The sequence below is a fragment of the Thermobia domestica genome, chromosome 15, assembly GCF_964235325.1.
Source record: "Thermobia domestica chromosome 15, izTheDome1.hap1.1, whole genome shotgun sequence".
NCBI lineage: Eukaryota > Metazoa > Arthropoda > Insecta > Zygentoma > Lepismatidae > Thermobia > Thermobia domestica.
In genome coordinates this window covers 49478220-49500516 of record NC_137468.1, presented here as the reverse complement: position 1 = coordinate 49500516, position 22297 = coordinate 49478220, and the positions used below count along the sequence as shown (strand labels likewise).

Genomic DNA, 22297 nt, shown 5'->3' with positions numbered 1-22297 from the left:
AGGAAACAAAAAATGTAGTAGCATTTTGAGGCAACACCTAGTGTTGCTTAGAATAATGTGACAGGCTCTTTTAATTTCTTTTTTTCCGCTAGAAATTTCCGGTAGACTAGATTTACAATAGTATAGTAATAGTAGTAATAATAATTGTTTACTCTAGATCTCTTAGATCTAGTAACAAGTGATAACGTTATCATATAATAATAGAATAATTATTAATAATAGTATTTATCAATGTTTAATTGTATCTATTATAGAGCTTGCTGTCACATTTCTTTTTTTTAAATAAAGAAGTTACATAGTTATGTACAAGTTCTAAAGATGGTGTGGCAATTAGTTGTATAGAGATTTCACGACACTCTGAGGATATGCCTCTTACACTACAATATAAGTAGAAAAATAATTTAAGAACTTGAGGTGTTGGGAAGATTTGCTCTAAAATTGATAACACTACTGAGTAGAACACAATTATGTAATGTCTACGGTCTGAAATATAATTTTGTCATTTCTTTGTTTATCCTATATATAGTTTACTTTCATTTATTGATAACGAAATAAAATAGGTTTCACAATAGACTGCAATTTTTTTGTTTTATTAAATCTACTTACTCACCTTTTATTTGTCATGTCTTACGTAACTAGTAAAATTGTATTGTCTATATTTTTTTTGCAAACCTTTTTCTATCCACTATATTACTCTTACATGTTCCAGTAACTTTTTTTATACAAACACATAATAAAACCTCAAACACGTTCCTCATTCACATAAGAATAGGACATATATATCTACATTAATAAAAGAAATCAATTAACGCAGAACCTATGAACCGATTGACATGAATTTTTAACGAACTGTTTTTTTTTGTTTGTTTGTTTGTTTGTTTGTTAACAATGCTACCTTCATTAAAATGCGTACAGGAAGCTAAATAGCTGGAATTCAAAGTTTATGCCATGAACAGAATACTTCACTCTTTAACGGTGGACTGATTAATCATTCCATGTAAAAACTTCATTGTTACACACTATAAAACATTTTTCATTAATTATGATGTAAACGTTTAACATATACGACACAATACGAACGAGGAAACGAACAAATTTTACATACAAAAAAAAAGATAACCTAATTATGTCGAATAAGACAATTAAAGCAGCAAAGGAAGATAAAATCGTACAGAGTTCAAATTTTTTGCCATAGACAGAATACCTCGCTCCCAAAGAATAAACTCATTAATTATATTATTATTATGTTGTCTGATCTATGTTGAAATATTGTTGTGTTGAAATGTTTTTTGTTCTAATAGTATTCTGGACTTGTGAGTGTAATTGAAATGTTAAATGTTGTCTGTTTTAATAGTTTTCCAGAGTTGTAAGTGTCATTATAATCTTAAATGTTGTCTGTTCTAAGAGCTTTTTGGACTTGTGACTTTTAATAACACGCTCATTCATATCATCAACTCAACATCACACCCACTCGACGTCACACACACTTAAGGGGGCAGACTACTAAATATTTTTCAAAAGCTAACGATTTTTCATTTGCCCGTTTTTCGTAAGTGAAAAGAGATAATGAAATGTATCTTACCACAATAATAGATAATGCTATTCTACACCGAAAAATACGAATCGCAAGAATTTTCAGTGTTGTCATCCATAGAAATTACAGTGTGACCAGAATTTGAATTACCCAAAAATCTAGGTTAAGGTAGCGACTAGAAAAACGAACTCAATGGTAATTGATGACTTATCATGTTGTGTAGGTTCCTTGTTTACTGTTTTTTAAATAATATTTGTATTTATTTTGTAATGACTTATGTATTTTGTAATAACTTATCTAAGTTATTACAAAATAAATACAAATGTTTTTAAAAAGTAGTAAACAAGGAACCTACACAACATGATAAGTCATCAATTACCGTTGAGTTCGTTTTTCTAGTCGCTACCTTAACCTAGATTTTTGGGTAATTCAAATTCTGGTCACACTGTAATTTCTATGGATTGCAACACTGAAAATTTTTACGATTCATATTTTTGAGTGTAGAATAACATTGTGTATTATTGTGGTAAGTTACATTTCATTATCTCTTTTTACTTACGAAAAACGAGCAAAAGAAAAATCGTTAGCTTTTGAAAAATATTTAATAGTCTGTCCCCTTAACCTTACACTCACAATATCATTTAGAACTTACGCTTATTCATATCATGAACTTAACAATCATACTGACTCGATTTCAGACTCACAAAATAATTTCGACATCACGCTTACTCGATTTCATATCCACATCACCAGCCTGACCTCATGTTTACTCATTCTCACACTCACTATGTTATTCTCACTTGACTACACTTTCTCATCAACAGCCTGATATTATGCTCATTCGGCATTCCGGACCATAGCCGGAAATACTGATGCAGTACTACAGATAGATAGTTTAGACAACATTCGCGCACAGGCAACATCCATCGGTTTACATCTCAACCACTCAAAATGCGAAGTGAGTTTTCTAGGTGCTAAGGAAGAGGAAATTCAGGGTTTTTATAATAAATTTAATGAATCTGCACCTGGTATACAACTACTGCAATCAACAATTTGCTGAACTCCTAGGCGCAGCTCTATCAGCAGAAGCCAGAAAGAAAAAATTGGTAGAGAAGATTTCGAAATTATAGTTATTCTTGTCACGCTTATCAAACATCTCAGCTCATTTAGCGTTTTATTTATTGTGAGCCTCTTTGTCAATACCAAGATTACAGTATTTCCTCCGATGTTCTCCTTCCTGGCGTGAGGAGGACTTGCTCGAGAAATTTGACGATACTATAAGAACAGGATTGGAATCTATCTTCAACTGCACCCTAAGCAAAGAATCATGGTTACAACATCATTACCAGTCAGAAATGGAGGTCTCGGAATCCGTCGGGCCACAGATGTTGCTAAGCCGTCATTCCTTGCTTCTTTTTATGGCTCAAGTCAATTAGCTGGAACTCTACTACAAAGAGAAGTCGAATTAGACACCGATTCAGAGGTACAAAATTGCATCGAAATTTAGTCTAATTTAGTGGGGTCTGCTCCTCTGGCTAACGCAAAAATATATATCTTCAATCAGCCTGGGACGAACCCATAGTAAACCATCATTTCTCCTCATTAATACAATCAACTCATAAGATTGAAGACAAGGCCAGATTCCTCGCTGTTTCGTCCCCTGAAAACGGTGAATGGCTTCAAGCTCTATCATCATCTTCTGTTGGTCAACATCTCAGCAACGAAAGTTTTTGCATAGCTACAGCTCTGCGGTTTGGAGCAGATATTTGCGAACCACACCGTTGTCGTGCTTGTGATACTCTCGTCGATAAGAGAGGCTTACATGGCTTATCATGCAAGAGCAGCGCAGGTAGACAATCACGGCACTCAAGTGTGAATGATATCATTTTGAGGTTTCTCACATCTGCAGGTGTCCCATTAGTACGAGAACTAAACGGATGCAGTCGTTCAGACAGAAAAAGACCAGATAGGATGGCTTTAGTGCCCTGGAAAAAAGGGAAAGCTCTAGTTTTGGGACTTCACCTGCACAGATACTTATGCTCCCTCCAATCTTGCACATTTCATCATCACGCGCAGGTCTCGTAGCTGCTCGTAAGGAGACCGACCAGAGGAATAAGTATATTAATCTCGTTTATAAATATTGGTTTGTTCCAATTGGCATCGAGTCAAGTGGTACTTGGAGTCAAGAAGGAGCTAATTTTATCAAGGAAATCGGCCATCGTATTTCACTTATATCGGGAGATAAACGATTTAAATATTTCCTTATTCAGCGAATCACTGTCGCAGTTCAACGTGGGAACGCGTCTGCCATTTTGGGTACGTTACCCACAGGTAAAGAATTAGAGGAGATCTTTCCCACATAAGGAAGAAAATAACGACTTGGTTTCTGAGTACCAACGACGGAAAGATATTTTAAGCAATATGCACTTAAGAATTTATCTCATCATAACTGTCATCGTCATTGAAAGATATATTTTCATTTTCACGTTTACTATCCCAATTTGATTCTAATATATATCTTTCTGTTACCATAATTTCTTGTTATTGTGCCACAATTTCGTCTTATCTTGATAGTATTTGTTTTTCTATTAATTCTGTTAAGAGCTTATGATCATTATGAATTAGTTTAAGTTGATCATAAGTTGATCATATGTGTAAATAAATTTATTTATTTATTTTCAGAAATATATATATTGGAATTGTAAAAAAATAAATTAAAACAATTCTGATTTTTTAAAAAAAACATAAACACAATATTTCGTATTGCTTATTGGTTTTATTGTCAAAATAGCTTTCCTTTCTGGCATTGCCTACAGATGCTAGTTCAGTAGGGACAGTGCATGCTGTAGCACCTGGCGATTTCACGGGTATTGCACGTAAAGAGTGGGGAGGTTGTATAGTTCATAAAGGTTGCAGAAATGAGAGGGTTGTAGGGTGGAAATCAATTAGAAAGGGGGTGGCAAACGCAACGTTGTCATTAAAACTTAATCTTAGTGGGGAAATTTAATGCATGTCATCATGTGTTACCCCTTAACAGTTTTCAGCATAACTCTGACCTTCATTCAGTAATTGGCCACATATTATTACTATTGTTATGTATTGGAATGTGCAAGTATATTCGAAAGTTGCCGAATATATGCAAACGTTCGTGCATTCGCGATTTCAGTTTATAAAATTCTGTAGGAGTCATACTGAAAGTGAGTCAAAAATAACTACCTTCTTTCAAATGTTGGTGTCGCGGAAGACCACTTAAAGTTTGTAATGAAACTTAGGTACGTATATCATATATCGTATTATTTATCCATGTCTTATTTAATTTCATACTTGATGTGTTTATGTTTCTTTCTTCCTTGTTTTCGATATTGAGAGAAGACTAAAAGCTTTGATTCACAACCAAGGTGAATAAAATAATGTACGGCCGCCATCTATTTGTATATTACGGTGAAGGAGGAATCAATCTTGTAAGCATTTTCTTCTGCATGCGGAAATAATAATAATAATAATTAACTAAAACGCTGTCATTGAAGGTTAATTACTTTCGATAGTATGGGAAAGATCTATGAACACGTAGACTTTCAACGTCACAGGAAAACTGATAATTCTGAAAGGGACGCTAATCGTCCCTCCAAATTCACAATGTCGGTTGCTAGAGAAGATACGTATAGGCCTACTTGCCATACTTGGTTTTGCTGTAAATAAAAAAATATAATATTGAGCATGGAAGCCTCATTATGTCCAAGAATCGTTTTTGGAAGAGTGTAACGGGTATTATATTGAACTTTTGTGAAACGTTGCATGGAAGGAGAATATTTTTGAATATATCTTGTGAGGTTTTGTGTTCTCATTCAAACCGAAGTTACCAAGGACAGTACCTGCTATTAATGTGAGTACTGCGCTGGAGCAATGAAACTGAGGGGTTTGCTTAAAAAACATAACAGACTCCCTCTAACAGGTTAGGATCCCTATAATTTCGTCTTATATTCTTAGGTTCTTTCTGATACGAGAAACTATGAGCGCTGAACGTTACTTATAAAAATTACAAACGTTTCTTTGGGAAATACTTTTTGAATGGAAACAGATACCACATCTTAAATTTATGCAAGGCGATTATTCCTAATTCAGTGAGAATTTTTCATTTTGTTTGTTAGGAATTGGCATAATGAGAGTTTCCCAGGATTTGTGATTACTTTTACTGGTGAAGGGCAACGGAACAAGTAGTGTATTAGAGTCAACCTCAAATCTTGAAGAACTTCAAAACTAGATCCGTGAAGATTGTTACGTGCAAAAACTTTTTCCACACTTAAAAAAAAAAAAAAAAAGATTCTTGGAATGTATCGCCTAAGAAGTATACAACCTGAAATAAAGATGTATATTTTCAGCGCCTCTGGCGGAAAGTTTTGAATTTCGTACATACGAATGTGCGAGGATGGCTTAGTCACTCGATGATTACTGTGAAGGTGGGCAATATCCGTTCTATTGTATTCAACTAGCTAGAAGGTAATTACATATCACAATCAGTGGCGTATGTAAGATTTTGTTTCGGGAGGGACTTTGCTAACTTTCGGGGGGGGTATTCCTGGAAATGTGAAAATTTTGCAAGATATTTCATTCATATATATATAAATATATATATATATGGTTCAGTCAAATGCAAAGATCCAATTGTAAATATCCCTACAACGTGTTGAGAGATATGTTAGTCCTGTTTGCTGTTTATATTTGTAAGCCATAATAAATGTTACATTTGTTGCACACGGGTGTAGTGTGGCATGTTAAGAGATGTTGGTTACTTATCAATGTTCTTTTCTCTCCCCCAGGTAAGACGTGGTGCCGTGTGACACACGGATAGAGGTAAAAAGAACAGAATGGGAATATCACTGAACCATTCCATGCGGTATTAGAACGAGAGCGACGATTTCCTTGGAAAGATCATTGCCGGAGATGAATCCACCACTGTTTCAACCGGAATCCAAGCGTGAGAGTATGCAACACAAGCATGCAGAGTCGCCTAAACCAAAGAAAATCCTTCCACAACATCAGCTGTTAAGATCATGGTGAATGTGTTATTCGACGAGCAGGGCCCTCTGCTACTGGAGTTCTTCCCCAAAGGAGAAACAATAAACGCCTACAAATACTGCGACATTGTCCGTCGGCTGGGGCTAGCAGTCAAAAATAAACGCCGGGGTAACCTCACAAAGGGAATCATTTTATTGCATGACAATGCCCGGCAACATGTTGCCAAACGAACACAGGATAATTTGGTGTCGTCGAAGTGGGAAGTGCTAGATTGTCCCGCTTATTGTACTGACTTGAGTCCCTGTGATTTCCATGTTGTTGGGCCACTCAAAAAACACCTCCTGGGGCTCCACTATGGATCGGATAAAGAAGTGCAGCAAGCTGTAACAGAGTGGTTCCATATTCAATGCAAGGAGTTTTTCTTCCAGGGCATTCATAACCTCGTGTCAAGGTGGGATAAGTTTCTCAACAGTAATGGTTATTATATATAGCTCTAGCCAGTAATAGAGTCTGTACAGGGAATGGACTTTTTCATTTGACTACACCTTATATGTATATTTCTGAATATTAATCCACCAAGATACACCCAGCGTTTACCGATATCGTTATAAAAGCTGTAGTAAATGCTTCTGTCCTTTTATAGAAATGTACTCAAAGCACTAAGAATCCACATCAGGATGTAAATTTAGGAGAAATACTCACGTACAAAGATTAAGCCTACTACATTTTATTCATGAGAATACGGGATACCTTCCGATCTTTCGTTCTCCCCTAACCTTTCAACACAATCCAAGGCAAGGAATTGTAGCACTGGTTATGAACAATAATAACATAATATGCAAACGTTCCCTAAGCTGCAGCTACTTTTTTGTCTTCGTTCTCTGCAATTATTTATACGGAGTGAAGATATTCATAATCCAGCTACAAAAGAATCGCCTTAAAAATTCAAGGTGACGTCTTATAGCGGAAAAAATATGCAAATAATCTCGTTTTATTTAAATGAGTGATACGTACAATCTAACTTCGATATTCTTCGTGTGTTTAGCAATATTTTTTTTATTAAAAGCTGTATTTGCCAATATTATGTTTGTCAGTTTAATCTGATCAAAAACTTAGCTGATTTTTCTCCTTACGTTGTGTGTAATTGTCCGGGCTGGATTAACATATTTCAAAGCCCTAGAGCAAACCACAATTCCATGCCCTAGCCTCTCAAAAAGATTATTCATAATTATTCTTAACTTATCTAATGACTTGCTGAAGAAAAAAGGTCACTTGTCTTCACTGTGCTTGTAGATGCATTCGAAGCCATTTTACATTTACTTGTTTTTTTGATGTTGGAGTGTCCGAGTTTCCACCAAGTACAACGAAAAAGTAACATTGCAAATTTTCCAGTCAACTTCATTGCTTTCAGATACGGACACTTATCTTTCAAACTGGAAGAATATTTTCGCTTCAGTTTGGACATTCTTGTTGATAACAAAATTCGAACACTTCACTTGTAATGTATTATCAACGACAGCCCAGCTCGTGCACTTTATCAAACACTGCAGATCCCCTTGATTCCTTAGAAGCAACTGCAACTCTGCGCTAAGAGTCTATTAGCTTGCTCGCTATCAAATCGGAGAAGGTGGTGTGATAACTAGCTCGAAGCTGTTTCATGTTATAGCTTATTGTTAATTCACTAATTACAAAATTCCCAGCCAATGTCAGAATTTTGTATTTTTCACTTCTCAAATAAGCTAATATTGATAGAAGAAATGGGACCGGGTTAAAATACGGGACATTTGCCTGTCCCGACTACATTTACGGGGGCGCGGGACGCTCGGGCCCAAAACCGGGACTGTCCCGTTTTTATACGGGACATATGGCAGGCTTAAGAATGATCAACATAATAAGAAAAATACATTTTCTATATTTTCATCCATAGTAGGCCTCATGTGAAATCATTTTGTAGAAGTACGAGCAGATGTCTCTATTAATTCTATTATATTTTTGCATTTCAGTGCTGGATTCTTTTTTCCAATTGTCACAAATTGCGCCTTACATTAGAAACAACACTAAAGCAGTTATTGGAATAAAGCTTATTTTCTGTAACATAATCGTCAACATTTTGTAGTCCAGAAGTTTTACGTAGACCTCTTGGGATGGATCAAGAAATATTTTATGTTATTTACAGGGTATATAGAGGGTGAAACAATGCACTATATTGACAATAAAGTCTAATGTTGTAGTATAATAAAAGTTCACAAAGCAATCAATTAATTAGACCATAACACAGTGACACTATACAAAACGAAAGATTACCATTATTAGCAAGGAAAAGGTCACAGTTTAACTAAGACAACGTGCCTTGTTCTGTTATTTGGCTATAGTAGGTCTTCATAAGGTTTGTATTCTACTTCTTTAATAGTCGTAGTGACAAAAACTATGGCGATCACTGTAGTGGCGTAGCCAGAGATGATAGTCTGGGTCAACCCCTCCCCAGTTAATACAGTGATTCCGAAAGTGGATTCTACTTACAGGCAGTGTGTTTTCTTTTTGGTCCTCGATGTTTCCCTACTTATACGGCTGTGTGGAGTGTGTGTACGAGGTACTACCCAAAATATCCTTTTTTACTGGGCAAACCAGCAGCAGTATGTCGTTCCGCCGCTAGATGTCTCGGGGTACATGTATTAGCTACTGCACCATAAAGTTGCGTCGTCTTTCGCGCATTCGACTGTGGGATGTTGTTGTGGGTGTCAGGACCTTCAGTGTTTCTGCGATATGATCATTTTTCAACATTGCTTAAGGAGTTTGATCCACCTGGTCAGAATGTCAACGGGAATTTACTGCGAGGTTTCGAAGGGAAAATGTTTCGCACAAACGGCCAGAGCTGTGGCAAACAAAAGACTGGTTGCAGTACCGACAACGCGCCCACGCACACCTCGTTCGTTGTGAGGGAATTCCTGGCCAAAACAATATGGCAACAACCTCCTAGCCTCCCTACTCCTCTGACCTAGCCCCGTGTGACTTTTACCTCTTCCCGAAGATGAAATTTGCGATGAAAGGACGACATTTTGACTCCATTGGAGACATCCAAATGAAATCGCAAGGTCTTGGACACCCTTCACCCTGAAGTGCTTCTAAAAGTGAGAACAACGCTGGAATCGTTGCATACATGCCGAGGGGACTATTTGGAAGGTGACGGAGGACATGAGGACGTAAGTATAGTTTGCCAATTTAAAAAAAAATAACATTCTTGGATATCTTGCTCAGAACATTTTGGTATGTTTCTACAACATGGCATTACGAGATCCATCCATTATGTTTTATTTTCTGTCTATGGCACTAGGTTACTAAATGTCTGACAAGGAGAAGAAGAGAAATATTACCAAGACCACAGAAACCTGTCGAAAAAGGAAGAAAGAAAATGAAGCAAGCATTTAGATCACTGACAGCTCTTGAGAGAAGACACTGGTAAAAATTTAAATATAGGTTTAAGCTATGTGAAGAAAGTTTCATACAGTTTTCAACAAGCTGTGAACAAGAATTAGCTTGTCAAATGTATTAATTGTTGTATATGGTTTCCTGAATTTGTTTGAAACTTTCTTGTTTTAGTTAGTAGCTATAAAATATATAGTTTACCGTTGTGACTTCCCTCAAGATCCGCCACTGGCTTCAATATATATCTCGACAAGTACTAATAAGAAAGAGAAGATACTTTGGGTGGTGAGAAACGATGAAAGTGGCAAAGAAGTTTCAAAAGTAGTTATTAAGACGTTCTTTCTTCAAAAGAAAATGGAAAAACTATCATGAACGAAGCCGAGCCTACTATATTCATATTAGTTGGTTAAATTAATATTTCCACAATATTGTCCAACTGACTTATGTGAATGAGAAACGTTTTTTATTGTAATACCGAAATACGTGTAGTTACAAACTAAATTATTTCCTTAAGAGCTTAATGTTTAAAAAGAAATTAATTTTCACTTTTATATATTACTAAATAAAATCCTTTCTTTAAGATTCAGATCTTAACGAAATATCTTGCAAAACTAGTCTTTTCTTGAAAGGTTTGTACATCTTCCGTTTGAGTACTTAAAAAACCCACTACCTGTGATATTTCCTTTGGAAGAATTATAACTGGCAGTGAAACGTTTTCTATTTGGAACAAGGTACAAAAAAATCACTATTATTTTACTTATAATTTAAAGCACGCCTTGAAAAGCTCTTGATGGGGTTCTTTCTTGGTAGTCTGAAAAGAAGGAAAAAAATGAATGGGATCTATGCACAAATCCTCTTGCATTTCGTTTGCACACTGACAGTAACTTTGCCACCCACCTTCTTTGGCTCAGCTGTCGTTAGAATATCTCTGAAGTCAGTTCGAGCCTCCATACTGATATAGGTCTCTTGAAAACGGTAACTTGACCCTGCTCTTTACCACCAACAATAAACATGTACAAAGGAACGTCGAAGAGATTGTCAGTGAACGAGAACTCCAACTGGTCGCGCTGACGCTGCAAGGCCTCCGCTCGACTGGCACTGCTGGCCCTTTGCTTGCGATTTCTTTCCACAGGAGACGGAAGTGGACCCAGCGACAGAAACGGTGCTGGTGCTATCTTTGGTGATTCAGCTAATGGACGCTCTAATATCGAACTACCACCTGGAATCGATTGTAGTTCTACATCGTCTTGAAAGAATTGACTAGTACTATGTCCAGCAGCATCTTCGAGAACACTGTCCGGAGGGCTATTGAGAACTTTGGCATAACTCTCGTGATTATTATTCTTTAAATGAAATCTCTTGTTATAGTTGTGAACTCTCCAAGACTTACCGGCCAGTATTGTCTGAATGTCAGGTCCTAAATAGTTTGGGTTAGAAAACCCGTACGGACTTTCATCAAAGAAACTTTCTGGACTAACTTTCATATTGGCTATACAATTCATAGTCTCTATACTGGCATAATCAGATGTTGATACTGTTTCATCATGACTTTCTGATCCCTCCTCTAGATCTATTAACTGTCCATTTCGGTGATTATTTGTTCGAAACCTGACAGAAGCAGATTTTGGGATGGTTTTAGTATTACTTGACCCGTTTTCACTACAAGGTGTATGTTGGCTTTCATATTCGCTAAAATTAGTGCTGTCACTTCTTCTCTTGCCAGGGGCTACTGTTTTGTTTAGCAAAATGGACGAAGACATATCCTGAGGGCTTTGGACTGGCTGGAATTGTTGATGAAGAATGGAAAACTCTCTGGAACCAAATCTGTTGGGTGGAATATTATTGTTCATAGCAGTTCCTCCGTAATGAGATTGCACCTGAACTGTGAATGGGTTTACTCTATTGGGAGGATCCAATGGAGTCATAGGTGATTTGAGATCCTCGCCACTTTTTACGCCAGAGTCCTCAACGTCACTATCATCATCCGTGTCAAGATACACTAAACGTGTAACATCAACGGGTGTGAGAACTGGAGGAGCTTTCCGATAGCCTCCTCCTGCACAGGTACTTTGATTGAGGTCCATGGACGTTGTGGAATGGATAGTTCCGAAATTTGGCACAGACACGGGTTCCCTGGGCAAGCTAGTATACCGACCACCACTGTCCATGTGCCCGCCACCACCCGAATCGCACGGCGGTAGACTGTGTTGTTGATTAGACAGTCTTGAGGATACACCACTGCTGCCAGGAGCGGGTAGCTTAGATATTACGTTGGCACTTTGCGACTTTACCATCTTAAGACTATTAGGTGTTCCTGAATTGTCGCTGCCGGCAGCATTTGAAAGACTTTCCGTGCTGTCGTTACTTAAAACACTATAGCTGCAATTATGACTTAATCTGGAAAGATTTATTTGAGATATTTTGGAGATTTCACGCAAAAAGCTTCCGGATGCACTTAACTGTCCCGCGTTCTGCCGATAATGAGCGTATCTTTGCTGAGAGGAAAGATTTTGAGGTCGGTGTTGGAAAGAAGCGCCACCAGTGATTCTTCTTCTTATAACATCATCATCATGATCATCATCTTCACTACCTGCACCACAATTTTTTACAAAGAAACTAACTTCACCTACGGGATGACCACAACCATCACTGCCATCATTGTAATTTGACGAAGAATACTTGAACACATATTTCTTTTCTTGTGTTGTACACGGGGAGACCTTTGAATGGAAGTGACGACCGGAAGATGCTGAATTACGATCTACAGATCCTCCTCCTCTGGGCCGGATCCTAGAACCATCTCCACGAAATGATGTATTTGTTAAAAATGAAGACGGTGGAGCAATAGCTCTTCTGCAGGGACTTGGAGCTGCAGGTGGTAGACGCGATGTTGTAGAAGACGGTGTACATGCAGGACGTGTCGAAGGTGCTGAAACATCATCAAGAAGTAGTTCTGACACGGCGAGGGCCACACTTTCGGCTCTTGGTTGTGGTCTCAGGCCAGAAGGTTGTAGACGTTCCCATGTCTCCGTGGCTATAAAAGAAAATATAAGAAAATAATTTTAATAGTTAAAATGAATAGTTAGGAAATAAATCATATTTATATTATATTTTAATATGTGATTGACAAATGCATTAAGACAGACAATTATAATTGATTTACAAGAAATTACGAGATCTATCGAAAATTAATGCTTTTTATTTGTTTCCTAGAATATTATTTAGGAAAATTAATGCTCTCAGTAGATTAAAGTTCTAGTAGTGTACATGTATTTGATTCATACCGATAATTTCAAAGGTTTTCACATGAAAATAATTTGAGGTATTACTTTGATGCATGGTCTCCTACCATAATTTTGTTAAAAGCATTAGAAGAGTACGTGGTTTCTATCCTATATACGTTAAACTGCAGCACTACGTCTCGTATAGCATCAATGGTGGAAAGGAATGTAAAACTGTAAAAAAAATCGTAAACAATAAATAAAGGAATTCTTGTTCATTCCCTGGGGAAATCATTGTGAAAATGAAAGGTTCAGCTTAAGATGCGTACTTTAGGAATGACGCACTTGCATTTCATGTGCAGTTTAGTAAAACACTACAGTTTTTTAAGGTATTAGGTATAATTCATAGAGATTTCATTTACAACATTCGTTAAAAAGGAATTTTAAGCGTAACACACTGATACTTTTCCAATCAAGAGTTCACTTCCAGATTTCAGCCGTTTTTAATTCAAACTATAAGTAATTGTATCAAAAATCAATTTCAGAATTTATTAGTTAACCATTAAATTAAATAACCATTTTACTATAAACAGAAGGATCATGCTATCAATTTAATATAACTATGTTACAGTTTGAATGGAATAAATACGAATCTGAACACACAGCACATATTTCCTGTGTATTTTTGAGGGTTTCTCTTTGTTTTGCTACTCAATTCGTTGTCAGAAGATGGAACGAAAGCATCTTGTATGCTTTTCGCTGTTATATGTCCTTTTACCTGTTTCGAGTTATTTTCCCTTAAAATACAATAAGAACTTAATGTTCCCTATGGATCTTAATGTTCCCATTTTTATTCAAGTATTATTATTACTAATTTATCTAAACATCCAGTGGATTTCCTGATAAAGTAATTCAAAGCATATTACCCAAAAAGGAATCATTCAACTTTCTATTATTTTTAGGTGTAAAACTTGTCTTTAAACTAGAACGATTTTAAATTCGCACAAAGTTCTGGAACGGATTAAGTTTATATTGAAAGGTACCATATCACTGTATTTATATAATTTTTCGTTTGCTCTAGAAAGTCACAGTGTACTCCTGGATTACACGTATTCTACGAAGACTATCGGTAGTAAAAAGAAGAAACTAGGAAGGGAAACCTGACTGAAGGCCAGCCATAACCGTCTTCCTAACCAAGTCTATGACAGATGTGGCCAACTGTTAAAATACTCCTTCCATGGGAAGAAGGGATCTATAATTAGCAATTTCATACAGAGAAAATCAAGCTACTGAATACCACAAGAGATTCAGGATCGAGAGACGAAGTAAGAACATAGAACTCTGAGCCACTAACGTAAGGAGAAAAGAAATATCGTAAACACGAAGTAAACTTCGTACTCAGGAAGCATACTGAAGTCACAGCATAACTTATCATGCTGAAATGATTGAGATACACTAAAACCGTCTCTTCCTATTCTATGCTTGTATTTTTTGCATCTCTTGAAACATATCGAAAATATATATCTGCATCTACTTTTTGAATTTGTTTCATCCCAATTTCATTTTCACGCTAAATGATCGCTTGACATTCATTAGATACCGCAAGAAATTAATCACATCTTTCACATGATAATATAATAGTGCCAAGGCTCTTAAAAGTTTAATAGAAATGCTTCAATTAAGTACTGACTGACCTAGACATTTCAGTTTGATGACGTACGCTGAGATATCATGGAAGAATATGCATTTACCACATAAAATTATGAATAATAAGACCGGTAATATCGTGGAGCAATATTAACTCGGAGGCTTATACTCCGCTTACTCGGTTGACCAAATTCTGCGTACGCCATTAGGACTCACGGTGGCTGAGCGGTACGCTCTGGTGTGTGCGGTCCCTGGTTTGATCCCAGCTTGTGCCAAGTGGGCTTTGTTGTAGACAAACTTTGTCTATGTGGGTTTCCTCTGGGTTCTCCTGTACCCTTCCATTCTATCATGTTATTCATTCTCGCCATCGCCGCCTCCTTCAGCCTAGAGGGCGTAATCGTTGACTGTTGAACTTAAAATATTCCATTTCGTCTTACGCCACTGTTTCAGTTGTCGAATAATATTATGGTGGTACCGTTGTATCAACACAGTAAAATGTAATCTATTTTCTGGAGCAGAAATAATTTAATGGCATTCAGTTTCGACAATAAATCAACAGAAAAATATGGTAATTTATTAAAAAGAAGAAGAATTAAAGCATTTTTATACAATTTCTCCGACGTCTTTTATTCCATTTCCTTCTTCGTCTAACTCCCCGTCGCAGTGTCTTCCGCAACTAACAAAAACTGAAGAGTAATTATTTCTGGGGACGAAAATTAAGGAGCGTGCACCATGCTGTGAAGCGTAAGCATTAACAAAAGAGAGGAGGGGAGGGTTATATAACCAGCAACAACGATGGAAGAGGACAAGTGCAGAAAATTGTTTGAGACAAGAAATGAAGGGAGCGTTAATTATTATTTTTATGCACAAAATATTTAGAGAGAGGGTAGCGTATGCGGTGGAGGGAGTTTTGGAAATTACCAACAATTCTTCTGCAAGTTTTTAGTTTTTTAAAAAAAGATGTTCAAGTACTTGTTATGGGATCAGCTTACTGTTCAAAATTTAAGATGGTTTAATACGCAAACCCTTATATTTTCTTGTTTATTTTTAATACTGTGTAATGAAGATTTGGCTATAGAGTCTGATGAACGTTTCCTATGCAGTGGATTGGAAAGTATGGTCAATTTTATAAAGAGCTTTGGGTTAGCGAAACTGTTTTTTATATTTACTCTGTCCGTGGAGGCTGTGATGGCTCAGTGGTAGAACGTTCTTCTCTGGGGCGTGGGGACCCTGGTTCGATCCCAGCTTGGAACTTCCAGTTTGATCCGGCAGTGGACTTTGTGGTGGACAAACATTGTGTACGTTGGTTTTCTTAGGGTTCTCCCGTTTCCTCCCACTTTATTCATTCCACCATTGCATTCATTTCTCATCTTCATTCTCTCCTTTAGCCTGGCTGGAATAGGCATGGGACGTATCACATAAAGATTACATTTCAGTTTTACACTCTGTCAGTATGTCCGTTCGTCCGTCCGCGAGGGAAAAAAATCAATAATTACTTGATGGATTACAATCAATCTTGGCCTGCATGTAGAGCGTCAACATTTAGAAATCGACTTCTTTGATGGAAATTACATCCAAACTGGAAGTGAAAGATTCAGATTGAGTGGATGATTTTAAAAATTCGGTTTTAGCGTGGATCACCATAAAGAGAAGGTAGTAATAGATAGCATCTATGATGGGGCAAGGGCGCCGATCCCAGGGGGGCCGGCGGGCCAGGAACCCCAAATGCTCATGTGGCCCCCGCATTGTATTTATGAATATACAATATTTTACATAATTTGAATGCAATTTGGCTTTAAAATCCTCATATATGCCTTCTACATCTGAATGGGCCCTCCCAATGGGCACCCTTGTGATGGAGGTCTTACTTATTCTTAGAATGCTAAATCTACGAGGGCTGTCCAGATTGTCCCAGATGTCTTGAAATAAAAAAGAGTAACAGAATGAACAAATCAAATTTTATATGCATTTGAAAAGTAAAAATCTTAAGTTATTTTCCCACATAATCGCCATGAACTTAAGGCATTTATCATACGGTGGCACAAGGTTTTCAATACCGTCGCAGTAGAAGTCTGCCGCATCCGATTTCAACATTTGTCTTACATCGGTATGCAGTTCAGTTTCAGTATCAAAGCGTTGTGTCTTCATCGCTAGGAAGAAGTGGTAGTCACTCGGGCCAAATCAGCGCTGTGTGGTGGGTGATTATATACCTCCCATTCGAAACCATCCAAGAGCTCTCGGGTACGCTTGGCCATGTATGGACATGCGTTGTCGTGAAAAACAACATTTTTGCGGTAAGTTTTCCCGGGCGCTTGTTTTGAATTGCGTGCTTTTAACTTTCTCAGTGTTTCACAATACCTCTCTGAGGCAATTGTTGTGCCACGTTCAAGAAAATCAACGACAAGTACTCCCTGAGCGTCCCAGAACACAGTAGCCATTATCTTTGTTGCTGGCATCCTCCATTTTTATATACAAAGGGATACGAGGGCACGACCCTAAAAAAAAATGTTCAAATGGAAAGAAACTTGTAAATTTTAACCTGTGTAACGTCCTGAGGGAAGGAATAATTTTTTTAATTCCTATTTGGAGGGACAAGAGGGGGCATATTCCTCCATAAAATCATATGGCTTGGCTCTTGTCCCATTTGGACCATTTTTAAGGGTCATAATATTCGTCTCTCCTTTGTATGTGCAGATGGAAAAACTTCTTTTTTTGCGTTTTTATTGTATGAATCTTACAAAATTTGTTCCATTCGCCCAACTCCTTCTAGGCTAGACCCAAGAACCGAACCATATGATTTTATGAAGGAATATGCCCCTCTGCTACCTCTAAAAAGGAATAGAAAAAATAGTTTTTTTCTGTTCTCAGGGCGCCACTTGAATTAAAATTATATAAGGTTTGTCCCATGTGGATAACTTTAAAGGTCAAGACATCCGTCCCTCCTCTAGATGTGGAAATGGAATATTTTGTTTGTTCTTATTTTATTGTAAGCGGAAGATCACTTAATGCTGAAAGTTTTGTACCAATTGCTCAACTCCCTCTACGCTAGACCCAAGAGCCTAATCATGGAATTGTATGGAGGAATACGCCCCCTCTGCTGCTACCTTCAACAATCGGATTTCTTAGGCGGATGGAATGAATTAGGTTGTTGGCAGAATAACCTACAATGGGGCGTTATACAGAGTCGTTCTGAGCATGATTAGTGCCATAGTAAAGAGTTCGACTAACATATGTTTCCTACAGTAATCAGGTTTTAGAATGAAGCTAATCATACAACACGACATTGCATAAGGCCTAATGTGTTTATTCCATATTCCCTATAGGTATTATGAATGTTTAATCGTAAACGGCGCATTCATTGGGTCAATTTTTGAGTACTGCTATTATTTCCTATATGCCTAGTGATCTCGCAAATTCATTGCCTAATGCAACAATACCTACGATTTGTGCCACTAAAAGCGGTTCGCTTCATGATTTATGCAATACTGTGAGTAAATTTGTGTTGGGCACTGTGGGTACATATATCACACTTATGACACAATCTTTGTAGTGTTCCATCTTCATCAATATGTCATTTACGTATTTGACCGCCTTCATAAATGAGTTTCTTACATGTTACTTTCCCTATTGTAAATAGAGAGATTTAATCTCTAAACGTTAATATCGTGGTGCCATTTCCCTTGTTTCAATAAAAATGCTTAAGTGCTAAGTAACTTAATAAAGAATATGAAATAAAATGAAATCTTTGAGTTTTACGTCCCACGGTTATGCCGGTTAGGCTAAAGGAGAAAGTGATGATGAGAAATGAATGAAATGGTGGAATGAAAATTGGGAGGAAACGAGAAAACCCCGAGAAAACCCACGATCACGATGTTTGTCCACTACAAAGTCCAAAAGGCGCGAGCTGGCATCGAACCAGGGACCTCAAGCACCGGGTGTGAACGCTCTACTACTTTTTTTATTTTTTAAGAGTTAACTGACTCACCGAACGTGTTTCAGTAACTTACTTGAACGACTTATTACTAATTTTACTAGCTTTACTCGTTTACTTGACTTTTTTCCAATCACCTAGAACGACAGGGACACGAACACAGAAACACCGAGAACGGTTAAAATCACAAAGGCTCTCCCACCGGGAATCGAACTCGGGACTGCGTACTACCAAAGGCGCTCGTGCGGACCACTAGACCAGCTGGGAGGACTGAACAGAAGAAGGAATGGTTCCGAACTGCGAGGATTACATAAGGCAGTTGTGGAATTAAGAACCACTGAGCCACCGCGTCCCCCTAACTTCATGAAGTTACGTTTACTAATATAAATCATATCAACTTGATAAATGCTAATATCAGGCTGCCTTTTTGCTTGTTTCAATAAAAAAAAACTTTATAAAACGTTACATGCATAAATCATATCAACTTTGATAACTACACACAACATGCATTAGAACTCAATTTATTCAATCACGTGTTTGCCCTAAGATGGATACACTGAAATAGGGAGTGAAAGTTTATTGTCGCGTGAACTGATCAGTCAATGAGAATGAGGCCGTGGCTAGACTGGGGCAGGAAAACAAAATATGCAGCCCCGCTCACTGCTGCGATTCGCCAAAGTGTCTGGGGTTTTCTGGACAGCCCTCGTATTTAAAAAAAATACGCTTCTCCCTATATTTTATTGCATTTGCTCTATGTAGATTAATTTTGAAAGCGAAATGGATTGTTGGAATGGATTGTAATTATTTACATTTTTAGTAGAGAGTTAAGGACAGAAATCAAGTTGCTACCTTTTACTGTTTTTGCCTATATACCTAGTGATAAACGTTAAGCCAAGAAATGGTTGTTTTCAACCACTTCTGGTTTCAGTATTGCCTCAATGAAAGAAATCAATGCTTAACTTTAGGCCCTTTACATTATGGTTAAAGTTACTAGTGATTCATCTCGTAGTTCTTGATTTTTTGTCTCCCAGACTAACAAATACACGGACAAAAGACGATTTTTAATATCGGACGGACGGACACATATTGTAAATATATATTAACGATTGTCTTAAAAAATAAAACTTCTAAAGAAAAACATAAAAGAACAATCGAAGAATTTATTAGAAAATGTTTTAAGAATGTTGAAGACATGTACAATATCGCAATATATTGTTCAACATAAAAGATCAATTTTAACTAGCAGTCTTCGTACTGGACTAAAGAAGAAGTTGGTAAAGTACTATAAATGAAGTATTGGACTGTATGGTTCAGAGACTTGAACACTACGGAAGTTAGAGAAGAAATATTTAGAGAACTTTCAAAATGTGATGATGGAGTAAGACGGAGGAAATAAAATGAACAGAAAGAGTAACAAACAGAAAATGTTTTAAATCGGATAGGAGAGAAGAGGACGCTTCTAGCCACCATTCTTAATAGAAACACATCTTGCGAAAAAATGGTCTTTGCAAGAGAAGGAGAGATGGAAGCAAAGCGAGAATAGGGAGAAGAAAAACACAACTGATCGATAATTTTTAAAAAGTAGAAAAACATAATTGGCGTTAAAAGAGGAAGCTGAAGATTGAGAAGCGTAGAGAAAACATTTCCAGATCTAATCTTAAAATTATTTGGCGTTAAAAGAGGAAGCTGAAGATTGAGAAGCGTAGAAAAAACATTTCCAGGTCTAATCTTAAAATTATTTGCCGTTGAAAGAGGAAGCTGAAGATTGAGAAGCGTAGGAAAATCATTTCCAGGTCTAATCTTAAAATTATTTGGCGTTAAAAGAGGAAGCTGAAGATTGAGAAGCGTAGAAAAAACATTTCCAGGTCTAATCTTAAAATTATTTGGCGTTAAAAGAGGAAGCTGAAGATAGAGAAGCGTAGAAAAAACATTTCCAGGTCTAATCTTAAAATTATTTGGCGTTGAAAGAGGAAGCTGAAGATTGAGAAGCGTAGAAAAAACATTTCCAGGTCTAATCTTAAAATTATTTGGCGTTAAAAGAGGAAGCTGAAGATTGAGAAGGGTAGAAAAAACATTTCCAGGTCTAATCTTAAAATTATTTGGCGTTAAAAGAGGAAGCTGAAGATTGAGAAGCGTAGAAAAAACATTTCCAGGTCTAATCTTAAAATTATTTGGCTTTAAAAGAGGAAGCTGAAGATAGAGAAGCGTAAAAAAATATTTCTAGGGCTAATCTTAAAATTATTTGGCGTTAAAAGAGGAAGCTGAAGATTGAGAAGCGTAGAAAAAACATTTCCAGGTCTAATCTTAAAATTATTTGGCGTTAAAAGAGGAAGCTGAAGATTGAGAAGCGTAGAAAAAACATTTGCAGGTCTAATCTTAAAATTATTTGCCGTTGAAAGAGGAAGCTGAAGATTGAGAAGCGTAGGAAAATCATTTCCAGGTCTAATCCTAAAATTATTTGGCGTTAAAAGAGGAAGCTGAAGATTGAGAAGCGTAGAAAAAACATTTCCAGGTCTAATCTTAAAATTATTTGGCGTTGAAAGAGGAAGCTGAAGATTGAGAAGCGTAGGAAAATCATTTCCAGGTCGTATCTTAAAATTATTTGGCGTTAAAAGAGGAAGCTGAAGATTTAGAAGCGTAGAAAAAACATTTCCAGGTCTAATCTTAAAATTATTTGGCGTTAAAAGAGGAAGCTGAAGATAGAGAAGCGTAAAAAAAATATTTCTAGGGCTAATCTTAAAATTATTTGGCGTTAAAAGGGGATGCTGAAGATTGAGAAACGTAGAAAAAACATTTCCAGGTCTAATTTTAAAACTAAAATTTAAAAAAATATATCCATTAGTACCATGACCTGCCATAAAGCAGAATACTTAATAATATTGTTCCTTAGTTTACCCTAGAAATGAAACCTTCTTTTTATGTGTACTAGGCCGTAACCACATAACAATTTAAAGAATTTATTCTTTCACATACGCCATAAAAGCAACGGAAAAGAAAAAAAAACAATTATTGTCGCATTTTACACTGAACACCTAAAAAAGTGTTTTAGGCTTATACCACAAGGTTTTTTCTAAATGTTCTCGGTCTTGCTCTAAGGAGCTAAAGGTGAACACGGTGGCTCAGTGATAGAGCATTTACCTCTTGTGTGTGGAGTCTCTGATTAGATTTCCGGCCAAGTAAGTTTGCGGTGAACCAGGGGCGGATCCAGAACCGACTTCTGGGTGGGGCGGTGGGTTGTCATACTGCTACTTAGAGATACTTGTAACAGCTTCAAACTCTGAGATGGGTTTTGTTTATATATATATATATATATATATATATATATATATATATATATATATATATATATATATATATATAATAAGAAAGTTTCCTCTTCTAGGGGGCGCAATCGCCCCGATCGCACCTGGATTCGCCACTGCGGTGGACAACATCGTGTCCGTGGCTATTATTGAAGTAGTCCCATTTTCTTCCACTTTCACATTCCACCAGTTCTTCCATAAGCATTCACTTGTCTTAATCACC

The 22297-nt window shown here is 36.9% G+C and overlaps 1 protein-coding gene across 1 annotated transcript in view; it reads right to left on the bottom strand.

The window, feature by feature from the left end:
• Nucleotides 1–1879: 1879 nt before the first annotated feature.
• Nucleotides 1880–22297, bottom strand: part of LOC145671021 (uncharacterized) — a 436546-nt gene continuing 416128 nt past the window's right edge. Inside the window, exon 7 of the mRNA XM_081739678.1 lies at nucleotides 1880–13007. Coding sequence (XP_081595804.1) covers nucleotides 10891–13007 — 2117 coding nt within the window. The 3' untranslated portion in view covers nucleotides 1880–10890. The remainder of the gene's footprint in view (nucleotides 13008–22297) is intronic.